This window comes from Protopterus annectens, chromosome 2.part2 (genome assembly GCF_019279795.1).
Source record: "Protopterus annectens isolate FY-2018-M chromosome 2.part2, PAN1.0, whole genome shotgun sequence".
Classification (NCBI taxonomy): Eukaryota; Metazoa; Chordata; order Ceratodontiformes; family Protopteridae; genus Protopterus; species Protopterus annectens.
The window spans coordinates 1,136,193,652-1,136,215,407 of NC_056730.1; the positions used below are offsets into that span (position 1 = coordinate 1,136,193,652).

At 38.5% G+C, this 21,756-nt stretch overlaps 1 protein-coding gene across 6 annotated transcripts in view; it reads right to left on the reverse strand.

The window, feature by feature from the left end:
• Positions 1-19,658, reverse strand: part of TRPM3 (transient receptor potential cation channel subfamily M member 3) — a 2,946,644-nt gene extending 2,926,986 nt beyond the window's left edge. For 2 of the 6 annotated variants that reach the window (XM_044064373.1, XM_044064374.1), the window contains exon 1: positions 18,633-19,657. In XM_044064373.1, coding sequence (XP_043920308.1) covers positions 18,633-18,722 — 90 coding nt within the window. In that variant the 5' untranslated portion in view covers positions 18,723-19,657. Of the gene's footprint in view, positions 1-18,632 lie in introns of all 6 variants that reach the window. The other 4 variants (XM_044064372.1, XM_044064375.1, XM_044064377.1 and 1 more) reach the window with 4 other exon arrangements.
• Between the last annotated feature and the right edge of the window lie 2,098 nt (positions 19,659-21,756).

A 21,756-nucleotide genomic window follows, 5' to 3' on the forward strand; every position in this document is an offset into this window, starting at 1 on the left:
AGCATCTCAAAAAATAGCTTCAGCATGCACACTTCAGAACAGACATAATGGCCTAGTAAAACAAGTTTCAGACCAGCAGAAGGCAGAATCGGATGTGATAAGCTTAATCAGTTTTGCTGCCTTCCCATTTGCCAGCTTTAACACTGCCTTGTTAGAACAGCAACAATAGTGCAGCTAATGAAGTTTCAGAGAAGCCTGAGAATAATGCAGCCCAAAGACCCTTGCTTACCACTGCACCCCGATGGAGCCATCAGCTATCTAGAAGTTTCATAAGCCCGCAGGCAGACTGGACCTAGACTGGTTACTACATGTTAAGAAGTAATGTAGTCATGATACACACCAGTACTGTGCAGAGTAAATAAAATATTATTTTAATGGTTAGAAGCCATATTTCAGTCTAATAACCACTACTGCCCTTCTTTCCTTCACAGATAGTATCAACAAACACCGCAATCTAAACAAACTCTCTTCTGCCCTATTCATTGACCTGTCTAAAGCTTTTGACATGGTAAATCACCAAATTCTCATCACAATACTAAAATCCCTGTCACTTGATTCATCCTCCATAAATTGGTTCCAGTCTTACCTTGACAAAAGACAACAGGCCGTACTATGGCACAAATCTATCTCTACTCTCTTGCCAGTCAACCTTGGTGTCCCCCAAGGATCTATCCATGGACCTCTACTTTTTTCCATTTTCATCAATGACCTTCACCTTGCCATCCCCCAAGCCACATGCATACAATAAGCAGATGATTCCACACTGATATGCTCAGCCCCCTCCTCTTCTGAACTTCTCTACCTCACCCAACAAGTCTTTAACATAGTTGAGCAATGGTTCACACATAGATGCCTTCTCTTAAACCCCAAAAAGACTAAACTCCTCCTTTTCTCTCCTACTAGAAAATCCCCCCCTTTGGATTTCTCAGTTAACTCTACCAATAAAACTATTATATCACCTGAACCTACTACCAAACTATTAGGAGTCACCATTGACAATAATCTAAACTTTGATACCCATATAAACAATACTATAAAAACTGTCAACAAAAAGTTAGGCTCTCTATATAGGATAAAATCATTTCTCCTACTTTCAGCTCGAACCACAATAGCACACACTCATCTAATCTCTCTTCTTCTATATGCCTCACCTATTTTTACTAAACTATCTAAAAATAATCTCAGCAAACTGGAAATGTCCTACAATAACATCGCCAGATTTGCAGCAGGTAACCCATTTAGAACCCATCACTGCCTTAATCTAAAACAGCTAGGATGGCTTGAACTACAAAATCTAATTAAATACCATCAACTAACTATAGCTCACAGAACCCTTTACACATCTTCCAAAACACCTATTCTTTCCACACTAATCACTCCCTATAAAAGCCTAGATTCCTTAAAGTCTTCTCAGAAACTCCTAGCACATACTACTAAAACAAACAACAAGGCTGGTGACTCACTTTTTTCTAATATAGTTGGAAAAGCATGGAATCTCCTACCAAACGAACTCTCCACACTTCCCTCACTTTCCTGTTTCAAAAACAATCTGAAAGTGCATCTCAAAACTCACTGGCTATGCCCATGCTCTAAACCTGACTAGCTCAAGAGTCACTAAATACTCTGATCTTCCCATCCCACCTACTCTTCTAAAGAAACTTCTTCCTTATAAAACTAGTTCTACTTACTATCTCTAGAACTCCTAATCTATATTACTTTCTTCTGCTATGACTGTATTCTATACTGTAAATTTTGGGTTTTAACTGCATCCTTTGTTATGCCTGCATTTGACACTGTTATTTTTTTTTGTTTTTTACTATGATAACCTGTAATTGGCACTGTAAATAGATGTATTTGTCTTATATATCCATAGATAGAATTGTGTTAAATTCATTGTATTACCTAGGAGCTTTTCTCCCCGGGCCTCTACTGAAAATGGACATGTATCCAGTTAGACTAGCCCGGTAAACAAATGTAAAATAAAATAAAATAAAAAATAAATAGTGAAGAAAATCTGATGCAATGCAAAGAGAATATTCTTTAAGGCTTGCTATGAGTCTTTCCCTAAACTGCAATTCCATCTTCTCCACTGCAAAGCAAAGCCTGGCACAAATTCTCCCCTACAAGATGCATTAGCTTGTTTTACTTAAAGGCATTCAAATGTGCCAGGGTACAAAAACAACAAAAAAACAAAACGCCAGACTACTTCACAGTCTAAAATCAGCTTGAAATGGATGGCTGTAGATGCTCATGCTACCACAGTCTACATCCTGCAGGTCACGAGACATTGAAACGCACACATTGTCAACCTTAGTGCATAATGAAACAGCCATAGGATTCCTACGTGCCTATTATTACAACATTCACAACTTAAGTCCCAGCATTTCAGCTGGAAATGGCATCTAGTATGACTAAGAAAATATTGTTCCTCTTTAGTCTTAGTTCCTGACATTAAGATCTCAAAAGAAATTTGGTAATTCCTAAATCAAAAAGCTGCTTTCATACTTTTTCTGAACATTAATGTAGCTTACATATCAAAGTCATTGTCAGCATTTACATGCAACCAGAATCATCATGAAGAAAGAAACATGTCAATCTTAAACATATGTAAGAAGTCACTGAAAATGTTGACATTTACAACATCATCTGAAATGTTTGTTTTTGAACAACAACAATTAAAGTTCAAGGTTAAGATGTAGATTCAGCTCCATTAGGCATTCCTGCTGATTTTCTATATGCTTTGCGTTTTATTCATTATGGACAAGACAAAAGACACTTGAAAGTGGTAATTTGCACATTTCTCTCCATAGAAAAAAATTAGCCACAATGAACTTCAACATTTTCCTCTTTTTTTTGTTAGTTATAAGAGGCAGATCAATCTTTGGTATTACATATTGTCATAATGTACTCAGCCTTCAGAGACTTAGATTATGACAGATAAACCAATAAAGCACTCAGCAGAATTACTGCTTTGTAACCTGGTCTTAACCACAATTTATTCTATATGCTTGAAGTGTAAACTGAGGATTAAATTACATAATTATTGCACTCTATGTAATAAAAGTGTATTGTGTTTACAGGAATCTGCAGTGTGTATTGGCAAGACTGTTAATGATATTCATTAAAGGGATATACATTTTCCTCCACACTGCTACTGCCATAATGGCTTTGTGTTGCTTTCCTAAACAGAATATACAAGTTGAATACACAATAACATGCAATGCTCAGGGTTAACATGCCCCACTAATTTATATTAGTCTTTCCAAAATTAGAATATTAGTCTTTCTTAAATTAGCATTTGACATTTTCCAATTGATTTATATCCCTTCCCTCAGTCTTGGAAAGATAATACATTTTGAGAATAGTACAGTTTTTATCTGCTATGCATGGCATATTACATTTCAGTTTTCGTTTCGAAACATGTTTGATGAAGCTACACCCTATTTTATTTTCATTATAATGCAGATTCTGTCTACATACAGAATTAAGTCTAATGTCTCCAGTTACTCATACCTGTCAAAAGTTAGTTTATCTGAGCCAGATGGTGGTATGTGTCCCCAAACAGGTGTTGTAATATAAAAAAGAAAGACCAACATTCTTTCACAGCTTCTTAAAATAAGAAAACAAAGTGGTATACAAAGAGAAAGGTGGTGCTGTACACTGTATGCAACTTAATGCCTCACTTTTTACAGAGTGAGGGAGTAGCTCTGTACACTGCAACTGATAACATATCTATACTTTAGCCCTTTTTGGTATACCTGCTGACCTGCTCACGTGATACAAGAAGTACACACTTACATCCCAAATCTGAAAATTTTCATGGGAAGTAGCCCCCTATCATATTGCACTTTATCTGACATATTACCCGCTACTGCCAAAAACTTCACTAACTCACTTCAGCTTCTTGAAGAATATCAGCTCATAGCCTGGTAATCACTGTCTTGCAATCATAGACATACTGTTTTCCTAGCCCCTGTTTACAGAACTTTTAATGTCCATTTTACCAGCAGTGCCTCCCTACTGCACAACACGTAATATTCTTTAATACTGCATCCACTTTAGAAATGACTTCTTTACTGCCACTATCTGCACAAAGAAATCTCACTTCCTCGCTTCATCTTTACTGCTTTTGGACCCATTAAAACTGCACTTCATTTACCAGCTCATTTTCTACTCTTCTTCATCTAGGAGCTTTCACACGATCTATCTGTCTTCCAAAGGCACCTTGGCACACAAGTACTGCAACTTAAATGGTCAGGCAGTATCCTGGCGGTGTCAGAACCATGAGTGTGACCACTGAACCACCTCTGTATAACTGCTCCATTATTAGCAAACGCTGACTTGAAGTATCTTATCTCCTTAGCTAGATGAACGACTTTAGTAGTCCTTTTCTGAAAATAGCAGCCTCCTGTTTCAGCGCACCTTGTTAACAAAGACTAAAGAAAAATACAGTTTCTTGGATTTCACTTAGAGAAACAATTACAAAGCAGACCTCAAGGAGTAATGAATGCCATTTGCCAGTGAGCAGAATTCCAAATATCGGTCATGCTAACAAATGAAAGCTCAACACTTCAGGGCTACTCAAGGAGGTAAAAGTTAAGCAGCAAAAACAGAGCGAAACGTATGCAAGCAACAGCCTGTGGAAAGGGCAGGCAATCTGAAGGCTAAAAAGACATGACAAAACATTTTGAAATCTTTCTATTACTGTACTGGAAATCAAAAAATCTGAAACTATGCCAGTTTTGCAACAATTTGATGTTTCATGTGACCTAGTACAATATGAAAAGCCATTAAAATAACCTACAGAAATAAGTCAAATGCTGGATATTTGTCAGTTGAAGAGGTTTCAAATGTACAAAAGTGAGAATACGCAGGTTGGAGTTTATATATACATAGGCAGATAGATTCAATAAATTTGCCATTCCACCTTTCTTGCTGAGTAGGTCTGTACAGTGAGGGTCTCTGAAGTCTACTCGTCTGTTTAATGACATCTAACAATGACAAGAGACAACTGTAGTAAAGCATCCACTTCTACCCTGGAGCTGTAGCAGCAGTCATTAAATACCATCAGTGTTTATGATTAAATATTAGCATGTTTACATTTCTTTGTTTACTTCATAGAATATCCCTTCACTTTGAAGTAATGCTATAATTACACATTTATATGAAATAAAAAAGAAACATAAGAGTCTATCTGACTAAATTCTGAACTCCAGCTACTGCAAAAACTTTAGAACTGCTGGTACATTAATTGTGTAATTCAGTTCACTTGTACTTTTTGTTGTGGTCTACTATCCTAGTCCCAATACAAAGCTGTCACTTCCTACAAAGTTGTTAAGCTTCGCACATCTCAAACTTGCCCTTAAAAATAGTCCAAAAACTATAAATCACCATGCTATACATGACATTGTACAAATTTAATCCTCTTAGGCCTTTGAGATCGCATCAAAAACAACTACTGGCCATAGCCAAATAATGCAATCACTGAGGTGACTCGCTTTACTAAACACGTACAGCTAAAATATCTGACACTCCCTGTATAGAAATTGTAACAGAAACCAACACCAGACATTTCACATAAAATCTGAAGACCTATCTAAAAGTAAATAAAGCTGTTATTGCTCATAGCACAACACGTTCAGAAGCTCAATAACATCTTTTCCTTAAACAATATTCATGAAAATAATAACTTTTCAATGTAAACGACAAAAGCCATGAAAACTTTTCCACAATATTCTGACCTCACATTTAAAACATGCATGTTCTTCTACCTCTCAGCTGCTATATTCAAAACCACTCTATTCTTCCATTTCAGTATCCTGTTACCATTCTCTTATCCTATCCTATCCTATCCTATAACTAACTTATTAAATCACAGAGTGGATTACGCCATGGAGACAAAAATCTATTTACTTAATGCTAGTGTCAAACTCTATCGGCCAAGAAAACACTCATACTTTTCTCACTGTAGTTTTAACTGCATTGTTTTCCCAGGTAGCAATGCTAATTATACAAATGTGTACATTATTTTTTTTCTGTATGTCTCAGGTATTTTAAGGTTGCTGCATATTCCACTGTGTTTATATGTTACATGCATCCTTAGAGAGATGCTGCTACAAAGAGACTTTTGATTAGGCTTAATTGGCACATTCCAAATTATGTAAAACAAATATAATAATCACGGCTTTAGAAGTTTCTCTACAGTAGTCTTACAACCACTTAGACTATTAAAGATGCCATTTGTAACATCATGAATAAAGGTCTTTTATGGAGTCCTCTTCAGAGAACTAAAAACTACTGGTTGTACTGCTCTATACCTTGTTGCTCTAAAAGCCTTCCCCATACAGTATCAAAACATCACAGTCTTCTTGTTATAATTACCAGGACCATAAGAGTAAAACTGGAGATCTTGGTCTATGAACATGATAATGTGCCAACAGACATTCTGCAAGGCCAAGGACCAGGTTCTATTCTTGTTTTCATCTTACACAAAAAACAAAAAAACAAATAAACAAAAAAAACATAACACTGGATACGAATGAGTTTAACATCAGTTGATATGTAGATGATTTTCTTCAAACCCAAATTCTACAAACATCCAATCTGACTTGCAGAATGCCTTCATTAGGGCTTAGAACTGGGTTTTGTTATACTATTTAGCCGTCTGTACATCAAAAAGCAAAGCCATGGCATTTGGACATTTAGAACTCTTCACAAACTGTCTAAATAACTGCCTTTGCAACTTCTAGACCCTAACAAAACAAAAACTAATTACTTCTAGATGTACAAGTACCTGACAATTTGGATAGCCCCATCATTTTGATCCCTCCCTCACAAAGAAAAAAATATCACTTCTGCTGTCTTTACACATAACCAGAATGATCCCACCAGCTGTCATGACTGTCAATAGTATAATCTATAAAGGCAATAATCACAAATATACTGCTCCAGTGCTCCCAGTATGTTATTATGCATTCTCTGCTGTAGCATTTTTTTCAACAAATAACAGACTACGTAAAACAACTGAAAATAAACTTAGATGGTTTAAATTCATTATGTATTACAAACACCACAGTCACTTAAAGGTAAAAATTTGCCTTCCCATTACTAAATGAGCAAACCTACTTACTTCATAAAATTGTACTGCCCTCACCAGCCATTAAACTAAACAAAAAGCGCCTTTCAGTAACATTTAAAGTCATAAAACTCAGGATTCCTTATCATCCTCACACTGGCTATCCCTTAAAAAGTTCTTCAAATAGAGTCTGGATCTCAACTTCAGAATTATCAGAACATAAACTCTTTGTGTAAATACTCTGAAGCAGAATAATCCATTAATTTCCTACCCCATTACAGTACACTACATAACATATCCACTATCCCTAACCCAAACCCTAACCCTAAGGTCCGACACTACCGAACACTTACCCTACCTGCACCCTAACCCTAACTCACTTACCCACCCCTAACCCCAAGGTCCGACGCTACCACACACTCACCCTACCTGCACCCTAACCCTAACTCACTTACCCACCCCTAACCCCAAGGTCCGACACTACCGCACACTCACCCTACCTGCACCCTAACCCTAACTCACTTAACCCACCCCTAAACCCACAGTCCCTCACTATCGCGCACACACTCTACCTGCACCCTAACCCTAACTCACTTAACCCACCCCTAAACCCACAGTCCCTCACTATCGCACACTTACCTGTCCGCTCCCTAACACTAAATCCCTCACTCTATCGCACACTTACCAAGTCCGTCGGGTTCTCACCTTGTCGGTCATCTGCGTTGTCGGTGTTTTTGTCCCGTCGGATTCCGTGTCGGTGAAATGCGTTGTCGGGCATCTGAAGGTGACCCATATATATATATATATATATATATATATATATATACATACATACATACATATATATATATATAAACATATACACATATATATGCAACTGTGTTTATAGAAAATATATAAATGGATCTACCCAAAAAGATCTAAACACAAAAAAGTCAACATGAAAAAAAGGTTGACCAAACTAATCAAAAGACATTGACAACTTTCTTTCCATGTTCCAAGACAATCTACAACCTCTTTCTTTCCAATTTTTGCACATGGGATTGGGTTGCCACTTCAACTGTGACAATTATCTAGAGCCAAAGTTTGCACTACTGGGTGGCTAGCCCTGCCACAGTAGTTCATCCATACCACACACTCACACCTATGGCCAATTTAGAGTGCTCAATCCACCTACTGCTTGTCTTTGTAATGTGGGTGGAAACCCACACAGACACAAGCAGGACATCCAGACTCCACACAGAAGGAACCCCAGCCAAGAATCGAACTGGGGAACTTCTTGCTGTGAGGTGACAGTGCTATTCATTGCACCACTGTGCTGCCCTCAAAAAAAAAAAAAATATATGAGAGCATCCAAAAAAATCTCAGAGCATCCGCACAAGAAATAACATTCATGCAAGAGGACAAGCTGCCTGAACCCCCACTAATTAAATATACCAAGTGAGGTACAGCAAAACACCAGGAAAAGTGTCTAGTCCTCAACCTTGGTGTTATAGCAATCTCAAAGGGTAGAGTCCTCAACACTGGTGTTATAGCAATCTCAAAGGGTAGAGTCCTCAACCTTGGTGTTATAGCAATCTCACAAAAAATAAAAGAGCTAATGCCCCAACAGTCCAAATATAATTTTTTTTTGTTTTGCTTTGCTTGCTCTGAGATTTTGTCTCACAGCATGCAAATAAGGATGTCAACATTTTTTAAGCCAAATTTTCTATTTAGATTATCTTAGGCTAACCCAAGTATTTTGGCCCCCTGCTTGACCTTACTTATGTATGTTAATCATGACACTATCCCTAACCCTACACATGACATTACTAAAAATCATTTCCCTATCAGTATCACTACACAAGATTCACAGATTGCTACTAAGCTAATGACCCACTGGGCCTTACTAAGCCTAGCCAAGATTTCCTGAAAGAATAATGATGCACAATATCCAAATAAGACATTGAGGGCCCAGCATTTATAAGCTACCTCTGTCCATAAGGGACATGGGTGGCAGGCCATTATAAATTTCCTATTCCCCATCCACTGGTCTAGATTGTGCTTAAACCGGGTAATAGACAAACTCAGCTTCACATGGATGAAATATCTGTTCCATAGGAGGAGCAGTCTCTGGGACACATATCTGTCTTTCCAGCATGTTCTGTTTACATCACAGACAAAATTCAGGTCCCTAGATCTTGTATTTCTGGTACTGTTTGATTTACAAATATGTAGGAGATTTGTGAGTGTGGGGTTTGCGGATGTCTTGTAAGTCTAGCACAGATCACACCTCAGCAATATGTTGGAGACTGAGTAGAGGGAAAGGGCTTTAAGGTACTCTGTGTAAGTCAAGTTTGCTATGTCTTATATTCTTTTTGTAAGGGACCTCTAAGGTCACTTTAGTTGCTGCATATGCCTGGTCAGGTACATACTGAAGGGAACATTATACAGTAAGATTGGTCTGTTAAGGACTGAGTGCAATGGGATAATGACCTATTTGGACCTAGATGCCATGCGCTTACTTATACGTTGTGCAACTTAAAAGGATTTCCTCACCACTCTGGGCACAAGGTGATCAAAGGTGAGGCTACTGTCTACATGCATACCCAGATCCCTGACAAATGGATCAACTCTTCGGGGTGTATTATCAGCATGGTAGTTAGCCAAGATGGTTGACTTCCCAAAGGGCACACTTCTGTATTTCTTAGCATTGAGTTTAAAACCATGGCTCTGACATCATTTGTTAGTCAGAGATAAGCCTTCTTAAAGAATGTTAGTGTCTGCAGTGGAGATGATGATAATCCCCCACTTACAGTCATCTGCAACCTTCGTCAGTCATAAACCTTCAGAATTTGCTTCCACTTCAGAGAAATAGATGTCAAAAAGGAGCAGGCCCAGTACCAAGGCTTGGGGGGGGGGGGCTCTGCTAGTGACTGGCCTCTTGGTGAAGGTGGCCTCACCTATTTTGATCTCCTGAGTCCTATCACTGAGCCAACAAGCTATACTGCAGGTGATAAAAGGGGTTATACCTAATTTAGTGAGCTTGTCTATAATGCCTGAGTGGGATATTCTTTCAAAGGCCTTGGTCAGGTAGAGATAAGTTGTGTGAACAGTCTTGCCCACATCCAATGCTTTGGTGTCCCTCTCAAAGAAGTCCACCAGATTTAATTGTACACATGGCCTTCCTTTAACAAAGCTGAAATGTGATGGGTCTAGCATTTGTAGGTTACATATCTGTCCTTGTTTATTATGTCCATGACAATTCTTTCCGTGGCCTTACATATGAGGCTAGTTAGACTTATGGGCCTGTAATTATCTGAATTAGTGGTTGAACTTGCTTTGTGCAGGGGAAAGACTGTAGCTATCTTCCATTCCTTGGGCAAAAAACCTGACTGTAGGGTCCATTTGAAAAGTGATTCAAGTGGACCAGAGAGGTCATGTTTCATGCTTTCATGCTATTTAGTAAGCATCCTGGGATGTTATTGGGGCCCATCAATGTAGTGTTTTTGGCTTTGGAAAGTGTATTGATGACCTATTTTCTAGTAATGGTTGGGGGGTTGTGGTATGCAGTATTTCCTTTGGATAACTGGAGGGGTGGAGCCAGAAATCTGAGCTGACTTTGTCATTCATAAGGTTGGCAATCGCCTCCAGTTCAGTAAAAGTAATGCCATTTATAGTAAGTTCTGTGCATTGTTGTGCATTTCCCTAAATGTTATAGACATAGCTGTGGAAAAAGCTTAGTGGTTTTCCCTTGCCTGAGAAGCTTTTCTTTTCTTCATATTTAGTCTCTGAAGTGTTAATTAACCTCTTAAACTCTAAACTGCCTGTTTAGATTGGTCAGGGGGCTACGTTACTATGTTGGGCATTGTTTCTCCTACTCTTGGCCAAGATTTTTTTCTTTGTTGTTTAACCAATTGATATTGTCATTCTAACAGGGAAGCTTGTCTTTTGAGTTTGTCTTATTAAAGACAAAACAGAAAGACAAAGAACACGCACACAACACCAAACATACAAAACAATAAATCTCCCTTTACCTAACTCTTACCCTAACCCACAAACATTCACATATAAACTAACCACTATAATATTTTCGGTCAAACTTTAATTTTCCTACACACTCCTATGAAGGGTTACCACCTGTCCCACTTTGCGAAGGACAGTCCCTCTTTGGGCAGTTGTGTCCTGCAAAAAATGTGAAAAAATGGCAAATGTCCTGAGATTTTAGGACAAAATTATTTTCTATATTTTATGTCATAGTTGCATAAAACAGTTATTCTGTATCTGAAACACCTAAATGTTATAAGAAACAGAATAAGGAACTAAAATGCTACAAGAATAGACTTTTATTCAGGCAAAAAACTGAAGTTCTGTCCTTTGTATTGGCCGTGGGTATGTTTTGCCCTGCAAAATCTGATGTTTGTAGCATAAATGTCCCACTTTGGGCATTTAGAAAGGTGGCAACCCTATTCCTATGTACCTATGCTGTGGAAATCAGACTCCTCAACTTTCTCAATTTTGAAGAAATGTTCCTATTTTCGGACCTGATTTACTCCAGTACAAGATGAGCATATTTTCACGCATGACTTATAACTTCACAGAATTTTCTAACTCCCCTCATCACATGATTTAAGAAGCTGTCTAGTACACAGGAAACTGCACTACATGACCAACCATACTGGTGGCAAGAATAATTTGAAGAAAGAGGACACACGTCATACATCTCCCTTTTTCTGAAGCAAAAATAAATGGCTTTGTGCATTAGAATTTTACAATACAGTTAGTTAAGGTTAATTGATTTTACACTGTCTCTGACAATATGCTTATATTTTTATCAACATGTTTAATGTCGACTTTGTGTGGTCTCAGTATTACTAGTTATACTTTTTAACACTTATTCCTGATATATTGCTACCCTAACAAGTTATACATTTCCTTCAAATCTGCATACTCCCATGTCACCTGTTAAGAATGCTACAGTTTGCTTGTCACACTACTGGACTCTATTATGCATGCATTTTATCTAAGTGGAAATACTCCCAAATTGATAACGTTAACTTTAGCAAGAAATGATAGACATTAAGCTAACTAAACATTTTATATATACATATATATATATATATATATATATATATATATATATATATGGGTCACTGCTGTATTATCGAAAACACAATCCATCGAATTGTGTTTCCGATAATACACTTTAGCAAAAGTGCATATTGTCAAAAGTGCATATTGTCGACTGTGCACTTTTGCTAAAGAAATCATCATAAAAAAAAAAAACGTAAAATAAATAAATAAATAAATAAATAACATTAAACAATGTTATGCAGGGGGGCAAGCTCTCCTGCACCCCCCATGTGGGGGCTCTGCCCTCCACACCCCCCTACTTCATTATTCTCACTCTAAGATCACACTACAGCGGGGAAAGGGGAATATTCCCTATCCTTACTGTACCACGATGTCAGCGATAGCTTCATTAGTTGTAAATGAGCACTATACGTGTATAGTATACATACTATACTATAAATGATTTGGTTAAAAAGATTTAAGAGACACAGGATAAAAGGCAAGTGGAAATGATGACATCCAGCCAAGAGGTGGATGGATTGCATAACAGACTTGATACAGGCATGAATTTTGAAGAAGGTAGGATAGTGGCAATGAATCACGAGAGATGGTAACATTTTACATGACACTTCAACCCCATGTAGAATAATGGGGAAATGTAGGCTGACGATGAGACATTTATAAACATGTATAAATGTGTGTATGCGTGTGTATATGCATGTGTATGCATATGTGTGTGTGTGTGTATGTGTGTATGCATGTGTATGCATATGTGTGTGTGTGTGTGTGTGTGTGTGTGTGTGTATGCATGTGTATGCATATGTGTGTGTGTGTGTGTGTGTGTGTGTGTGTGTGTGTGTGTGTGTGTGTGTATGCATGTGTATACATATGTGTGTGTGTGTGTGTGTGTGTGTGTGTGTGTGTGTGTGTGTGCGTATGCGTGTGTATATGCATGTGTATGCATATGTGTGTGTGTGTATGTGTGTGTGTGTGTGCGTGTGTGTATGCGTGTGTATACATATGTGTGTGTCTGTGTGTGTATACACACGGGTGCATATTTTGAGTGCGTACCTTTACTCCTTCATTGAAGCCTTGAGTTATTATCTAAGCTAACACTCATTTCATTTATATATCTATACATCTAAACAGTTTATTACAGACTTTAACATCTTCTGTAAGGAGTTATCTTAATTGTTACCTTGCAACATCTTTATGTATAAAAATTCTGCATTCTGTAGTTGAAATGAGATCACAAGTAGGTTTGTTTACCTGCTTGTCAAATGAGAAATAACAAAAAAGGGCTCAGCACTGCTATCTGTACAGTTAATGCACTTTAAGACATAGACCTGAGTGATAGCAAACTCTGCAAAGGTCTTTGTACCCTACCCTGCCCAGCTATGCTGTTGTACAATTATTGCTTTCTAACTGCCTACTGCATAAATACTGTTAGGGAAACTGAACGATTTAAATACAAGATAATAGATGATGATGATGGAAGCAGAAAGGACTTAAATTAAGGAGTTTTGCATAGGGCATAAGATGAATAATGTAGCTCCTTGATTAATTTAAGTATGAGAAGGAGTTATGTAACAATAATTTGTGAACAGCTGTGGACTACAGAGCAAGTACTCAGGCTTCAGTTGCACTTTCATTCTACTGATTTCCATAAGAAGCTTTCTCTGTTATACCTGTAAAGTAAAGGATGAATGTATTTATATTGATTTATTTGACATCCCAGTGGGTGTAGCAATCCCAATGGATGTCGTGCAGACATTACTCAGGCCAGGCACAGCAGCCCATGCAATAGTCAATAAACACATATGCAGCACAACAGCCACACGACAGTGGCAAAAAATTAACAAAATGCTAATCACAGGAGTGATTGATGGCTATTTTCACATGACTTTACTTGTGGCCCTGCTACTGAAGATGCATTTGTCATGCTTCAGTTATGCTGAGAAATTGTCATAACAGGTAATGCCGATAACTCATGAAAGCCAACACTCACTGCACCTTAGTTTAATAAGCTTTAAGAAAAAAATAACAACCATCCTACAGTCTTAAAGAATACAGGAAAACAATGAACTTGTGCAAATAAACTATCTCAGCATGTGTCATTTTGCTTAGTAGGTTAACATTCTAAAATGTAAATGAAGTATAAGGACCCTTACAGCTGCTTGAAACCCAGGAACTCAAGGGCATGGGCTTGGACATCTGTTACCAAACCCACACACCTGGCCAAGCAGTTGCTCTTTCTCAAACTTGATTACAGCTATGCACCACTGATGTCTCACTGCAGAACTGGTAAGTGGGGAAGGGAAACAGGGAGGATGAGCTTTAGGTTTAGGGAGTAATCCGGAGTTGGCTCAGAGCTAGGATTAGGGAGCAAGTGGGACATGGCTCAGAGTTAGGGGATTGAGAGTTGGTTCAGACTTGGGGTTAGAGAGCGATTGGGAGCTGGTACAGCGTTAAGTTTAGGGAGTTATTGGAAGATGGCTCAGAGTCAGGGTTAGGGAGCAGTCAGGAGATGGATCAGAGTTATGGTTAGAGAGTGACCAAGAGTTGGCCGAGAGTTAGAGTTAGGGAGGAAAGGGAGATGGCTCAGAGTTAAGGTTAGGGAGTGAATAGCTGTGTTTTAAGGTTAGGGTCAGGGTTCTGGGAAGGATAGTTAGCTCAGTTGTAGTGCTAGGGAACTGCAGCAGTGGGAGTTAGGGCACTTACCAATCCAAGCGAATGGCAGCAGGGAAGTGTGTCATAACCTAATTTGTACATGAGAAGGTGTAGTCGACCCTGAATTATATTCTTTTTGTCTGAGTTTGATTTCTACAACAACTATATGTGTTAGGGGACTATGAGAACGTTAATCAGATTGAGACTTCTGATTTCCTGACAAAATGGTTACTTGTGTCAACTGAATCTGACCCAGTAATACAAAGTAAATACACTTATTATATACTATATTTTAGTGTATCATTTATATAGCTATAATTTAATAAGTCATTTAGCCTCAATAGGCAATAACTATCTAATGAGAGCAAACAGATGGACATACAGACTTCCACTTGCTAACCATACTTTGCCTTGCATGTTTTTATTAATGGCATGATGTTGCTTATGAATTTAATTGTTGCTCAACTATCAAAGATACAAAAGGTGTATATTTTCATTTTCCCAAAAACCTCATTATCAAACACTTGCTTAACAAAAGCTCACAAGGAGTTATAAAGCCATACAATGTTGTCTTTTAAAATAACATTTGTACTGGATATATCCATTATTTCAAATATGCAGTACTGGAAGGTTAACGCCATAAGTATAAACTGACAAATGTAATTAACACAGCATATCATTTTATAAAGGCAACAATTGTCTGTATTCATTTTTTTTCTCAGCTACCTTTATTATTGTATCGCTTATTTATGTTTTCTTTGGAAAATGAAGTTACACGTGAAACAAATTAAAGATGTTGAATTAGCCAATTAAACAGTTACTATTCTTTAATTCAGTTTGAGTTTCATATTACATCTACTTGATTCTGCATCTACTGTGGAAAAATCACATATTACATTAAAAACTGTACTGCAGCATTAGGAACAATGACCACACCTGATTCAGTTAAGAAAAGTTCTTAGCCACTAGAGATATGGTAATAGAGGCAATGTAGCTGCATAATAAAACGTTATTACAGTATACTTATTGTAACGTCATGAATATTACTACCATTGAATTAGAGCTGACAGATAAACCTGTAAAGGGTTTTTCCCTAGGATATTCATTTTTTTCCTCATTTAACACAGGCTATTCTGGACTCACAATGGCCTGAACCCCCCCCCCCAAACAAAATACAATTTATCATTATTTATTTTCGAGGAAATCCTAAATGACTCATTCATGGTCCTGCTACTGATGCTGTATTTGTCCTGCTTTCTCAATCATGAACATAAAAAGTATTTGCTAAAAAAACAAGTTTTGGTAAAGAAACATGAACAAAGAAAGCAAGTGAAGTATTATCTATTATTGCATCTAAGGTGTTTGCAACTGATGTTCAAATGGCTGACCCATTGAGGTTAACCCTGTACAATACTGACCTGACAGCTTTCTTCCACCCAGCCTTCAGAAATAAGGGCACATTGATACTCTTCACCTCCTAGAAATCTTTAGAATTTGTACAAAAGAATAATCAATGCTTCAAGAAGCAGCTGTCTCAGTTTCCCTGAAATCTGACTGCATCAGTGTTCTGCTAAGTATGTTAGGCATGCTTTCCCAATGGTATTCACAGTAGGAAGAAGCAAGTGCCCTCTTCACTGGTACAATCTGACAGTTTGAGGTCACTGCACATGCTTCAGATGAAACACACCTGAATTCAACTAAGCAGTCATCATTTTCATTTAAGGAACCAGTGAACATATCTTCAGGGGAGCAATAAACAATCCAGCTTTATCTTCAGACAGACATATTTTTTTACAAAACAGTTATGTTAAGTTAAAGAACACAGATATAGACAAGAACCTTGTTTCATTACCTTTCAACATACTGCATGATAATATGTCACCCACATCATCAATTTAAATAATTATAAACACTCCACTTACAAGACATCATCCAAACCACCTAGTAGTTGTGACTGACAGCTTCCCTACCTTCATCTTCCAATGAAATAATTTACTGTACCATTTGCTATGTGGGATAATGTTAATTCAAAGCATAGTTCTTCCTATAACACAGGTAGTGACATGCTAAAGAAACGTAGCTCACAGCTCAGTGGTATTTGAACTGCTCGTGACTCCAGTGAACAGGATTTTGCTATGATATTTGGTCAATAAAGGGCAGAGCGCTGCAACTTTTTCAACTATGCTCTTCTCCAGTAAGGTAGGCTTATCACATCTGATCATTAACACAGTCATGTATGCCTGGACAAAAGTTAAAGGAAGGCAATAAAATGGGAAGGGGGCTGCAATGATTACAATGTCTGAATAACTATTATGACATCGCTCAAGACATTAAAAAATCTGTAACAGAAGTTTATCCCTTTGTTGCCACTTTACCTCCTGAAAAATGTTACCTGTTAGAAAAGGGCTAACATTACTTATGAGCTACTATTAATACTCCATTGAATCAGCAATTTCAGAGAGAGAGAGGAAATGAGGGAGGTGGTGTTACTAGAACAAAACAGCTAACGACTTAGCATCAAACGGTTTGTAAATCCTCATCCACTTTGGGCACTGGGTAAACATATTGCTGTATCTGTCAGCAGTTGTGGAGATGAAACTAGAAATATGTACAAAAAAAATGATTTTACTTTAACACCAAGAAAGCAATTGTAAATTTGCATTATTGCCATCAAAGTCAAGAGGGAAGCTGAGTGTACTCTTTGAATTCAAATAATTTTTTTTTCTGAGCATCTCTCTGGAAAAAAAATACTTTCTATATTGCCCAGAACATATAAAATGGCTATGACACAGAGATGTGTGCATAATACTAGAGGCAGAAACTCCTCTAAAACTCCCTTTTATGGTTCAATAAGAATGAAGGCAATTCTTAATTAAACAGTGGACAAAATACTGACTAACACGTTTAGTTTTTTTAAATGTTAGGTGGGAGGTGGAGGAAGTGATGTGAAGTTTGATTACAGACCAGAAATTTCTGGCTGCACCCATGACATGTATCAGACTAAGACGTCTTATTTATTTCCTATGTGTTCTGCAATTACTCCACTGCTGTTTTAAAGTGGAAAAGAAAAAGATGGTCAGCCATTTCATTGTAAAAACAATGTAAATGATGGAAGGGTAAACATATACTGTAATCCCACTTGCAGTAAACAGCAAGGATTGCTAATTATCAGCAGACACTGCAGGCTTTGCTAAGAGTAGTATTTTCCATCACTACCAGCAGCAGCTGGTCCTCCAAAGTTACTACATAGATGCACGTAAGACTTGACAGTATCTTGTAAGCAAGAACACATTATTGCCTTCCTCACTTTGGTATTCCAAATTGCACAGTTAGCCAGGTGTGAAGACACCTGCAAGTGAAACACAGTGGTTAAAACTCTTTTTTTTTACTTAATCAGGCATAGCTAGGTGGATATTTCCATAATTGCCAAATAAAGCAAACCAATGAAAAAAGAAATATTAAATATTTTTTCTTTACTGAAGTAATGAAAATATGCAGTTCTGCAACACAATAAATCATGATTTTTTGATGTTTAACCCATTTAAAATTGACATTGTTTGATTTACTGACACAAGACTAACATTATCCTCATCCCTAACACCCACTCACTCCGTTTACAATTTCGGACTTTAACTAAATGCAGACAATGCAGTACTGTTAGCATTTATGAATCCTATGTTGCCAAAAGCGCGTTTTGCCAATAAGAAAAACAATGACAACAATGTAAAACTAATTATAATATTTTTAGCCGATTCTAGACCGAAGATGCCATGTAACCTTACAGCACTGCGTCTTGAGCACACACACAAATAAAGTTATCATGTCATTCCCATACCTTAAGAAGTCTGACAGACGGCAGAAAGGCAGCATGGCAGAGCTTTCGAATGGTCCAATTTATAGGCCGAGGTGCATCCGACTGATTCATGACCCTTAACAATCCCAGAAAAAAGATAAACAACAAAAGTGACAATGCCTTAATGTAGCGCGGAACCCCTGCCCTTTTCTCGACATCCCCTGTCCAAGTCCAACGCTGCCATGTCCACCTGTGGACAATGCGGGGACGAGGGTAGAGCGCCTCACCGCCTTTCCTCCTGGCACTTCACAACTACTTTGAGAGGACAAGGAGTTGTGTCAGCGGCTCCTCCACCTGCAGCAAGCAGCACAACCTCCTCCTCCTCCCGCTCTTTTGGTGGTGCGGCAGAGCTGCTGCATAGCAAATCAGGCTGAGGAGAGGCGAGCGGCTCGCCACAGCGGATACCCCTCCCTTGTGTGCGCCGGGCGCGAACTTCAGGCCAAGTGTCGCTGCCCGTGCCGCGACTTAGGAGCCCCCCGCCGCCTTCTTCTTCTCCGGTTTTGGGTTGGGGAAGCAGGATGCTGCACAGCTTCTGTATGCAGCCGACAGTCAGCATGCCCCAGAGGCACAAGCGGTGCTTTACTGGATGAAGACAACTTGGAACCTGGCTAATAACGTTTACACCTTAGGTGTCCGTGGAATAGAGCAGGTAGAGGAGGATCAAACCCCTCCCCACAACACTACTCACGTTTAGAAACATTTCGCTTTACTACATTTGGTCATGCAGCAGTTAATGAAAATCTCCATGAGCAAAACATGGAGTGACTGTCACTGGGGAAAAATAACTCAAGTAGAGAAACAGCCCGACCAATCACCTACATTAACCCGAGAGATGCTCTGTTATCTTCACCAAGCAGCCCAGCATACAGAGAGGAGAACACTTTATTGATTTACTGGAGAGGGTTTTTTTCCTTTCCACCACGGTGAATATCTTGATGGGCTTTGCCTTCCACTCGAGAAGGTACTGCCACATGCATCAAAATGACAGGAAGGAGAAATAGTGTTGTTGCTGTTTTTATTACAACTTTTGGTACTGCGCCACTGATAGTACAGTAAGCTCCCGTTTGCGGTGTATTCTTCGACACAGAAGGAACAAGAGGTCTGTATCGTACTTAGCACAGGCAGGGACTGCAGTGACAGCCCCCCACCCCCGTCCCATTTTTTATGTAATGGTTGTAACATTAGATTTTTTTCACATTATATTTAAAACGAAGCAGATCGAGCAGCATTGCAGCCACTATGACAGATGATATAAAGTTTTGTATCCCTACCGATTTTAGTGAAATTCAATACCGCTATCACCAAATAACGTGTTTCCAATGAATCAAAATACATCTATGACAAACGCATTGCATTGTGTGTGTGTGTGTGTGTGTGTGTGTGTGTGTGTGTGCGCGCGCGCGTGTGTGCGTGTGTTTAGGATCTGCATTATTTATTGATAGTAGCTTGGCACTTTAAGTTTCTTTTCCTCTGTGCCATGATACAACTCCGGAATAAGTGCCAAATGTTTACATCCACAGTAGCTGGAAAATAATATATGCATTAATAACAGGATGGCAGTGAAAACACATTTGTGACTAGGGATTGCTTGGTGAGCACCCATGGCTAATGCTGTGCACATGAGCTTGTGGTAGCATTATACACCATTCCCTGATCTGCTTCTCTCTAAATAAACACAGATCACACTCCTGGTGAGTCTGTTGTATGTTTAAGTATTTGCTTTAGCCTTTCTCACACTGCACCCAGAAAATGCATGCCGTGCTTACACCTACTTGAAAACATGTGCTTATACTGGTACCCTAGTGTGCAAAGGCTTTGTTGCACAGGGTGTATGCACCATATGAAACCTAGTCTACAAACTACCACTTACCAGAAAACAAAAATAACATGAGATGTTGTGCATTGTAATTCTAATAAATGGACCCCCAGCATAAGGTACCTACCCCTATCCTTTCTTCAGACATCCACTGATTATGTTAGCATCACAGACATTTTCAACTTGTGTACCTATTTAGCTCTTCATTTGCATGTCATAAATGAAGTTTGGTAACAAACCAAGTTGTCCTGGGACATCTTCAGTAGGGGTTGGGCTGATATACTAATGGAAGTTAAGTGGGTGGGGGGGGGGTGAAAGGATTAAATGGAGGGAGGGATGATTGGGAGGAAATGAGATAAGGGTGGGGAGGAGCTTAAGGGGTTTAGACAAGTGTAGCTGGGTAAGTAATCACATTTTGACGTGAACTTGCTACTGCAAGCCTATGCCCTTACCACTTTACCACCTGGACAGTCTCTTTGGGGAGTGTCCCTTGTGTCAAAACAAAAAATTGTAAAAAAAAAAATGTCCTGAGTTTTTTTTTTAAATGAATGATTTTATTATATGTAATAGTTGCATAAAAAACAGTTATTCATTATCTATAATAATACCTATGTTATTAAAACAGAAGAATAAAGCAAAAAAAACAAACAAGAATAACTTTTTTTAGGCAAAAAAAGTAAGTTCATTTTGTTTGTACTGACCGTGGGTATGTGTCAGCCTGTAAAATCTGATGTTTGCACCAAAAATGTCCCACTTTGGCCATTTGAAAAGGTGGCAACCCTATGCCCTTGAGGTCCTGTAAGTACTGCTGCATGCAGGTAGGCCTTGGGTAATACTAGAGGGTATGATGGTCATTGTTGGGTGCAGGGGCACTAGTACATGGTGACAGGAGTTTTTTTTTTTTTTTTTTTTTACTGGTGGTTTCTGGATTTGGTGGTTGTCAATGAGCATTGGAGTTTGGGGTCAGGGTTTGTTTTGGGATGTAAGTGGATTGAGGGTGGTGGCGTGGAGTTAGATTTCCCATAGTTTTAGAAAATGCATGGTGGCAAAATTAGGTTGTTATGTGGTTATGTGTGTCAGAGTGTTTTAAATTAGCCCATAAAGTGAAGTGTTGGTGCCCTCGCTCATTATTTAGATTTGTTCAAATTTTGGATTGATAGGTTGAGAGCTAGGGTCCATCTGGTTAATGTCAGTGCCTTTTGTGAAGGCAGCCCTGCATACTTCCCGGTTAAACACAATTGGGTCACTTTACTAGTTAAGATAAGCCCAATACGGAAGGGGTGCGGATGC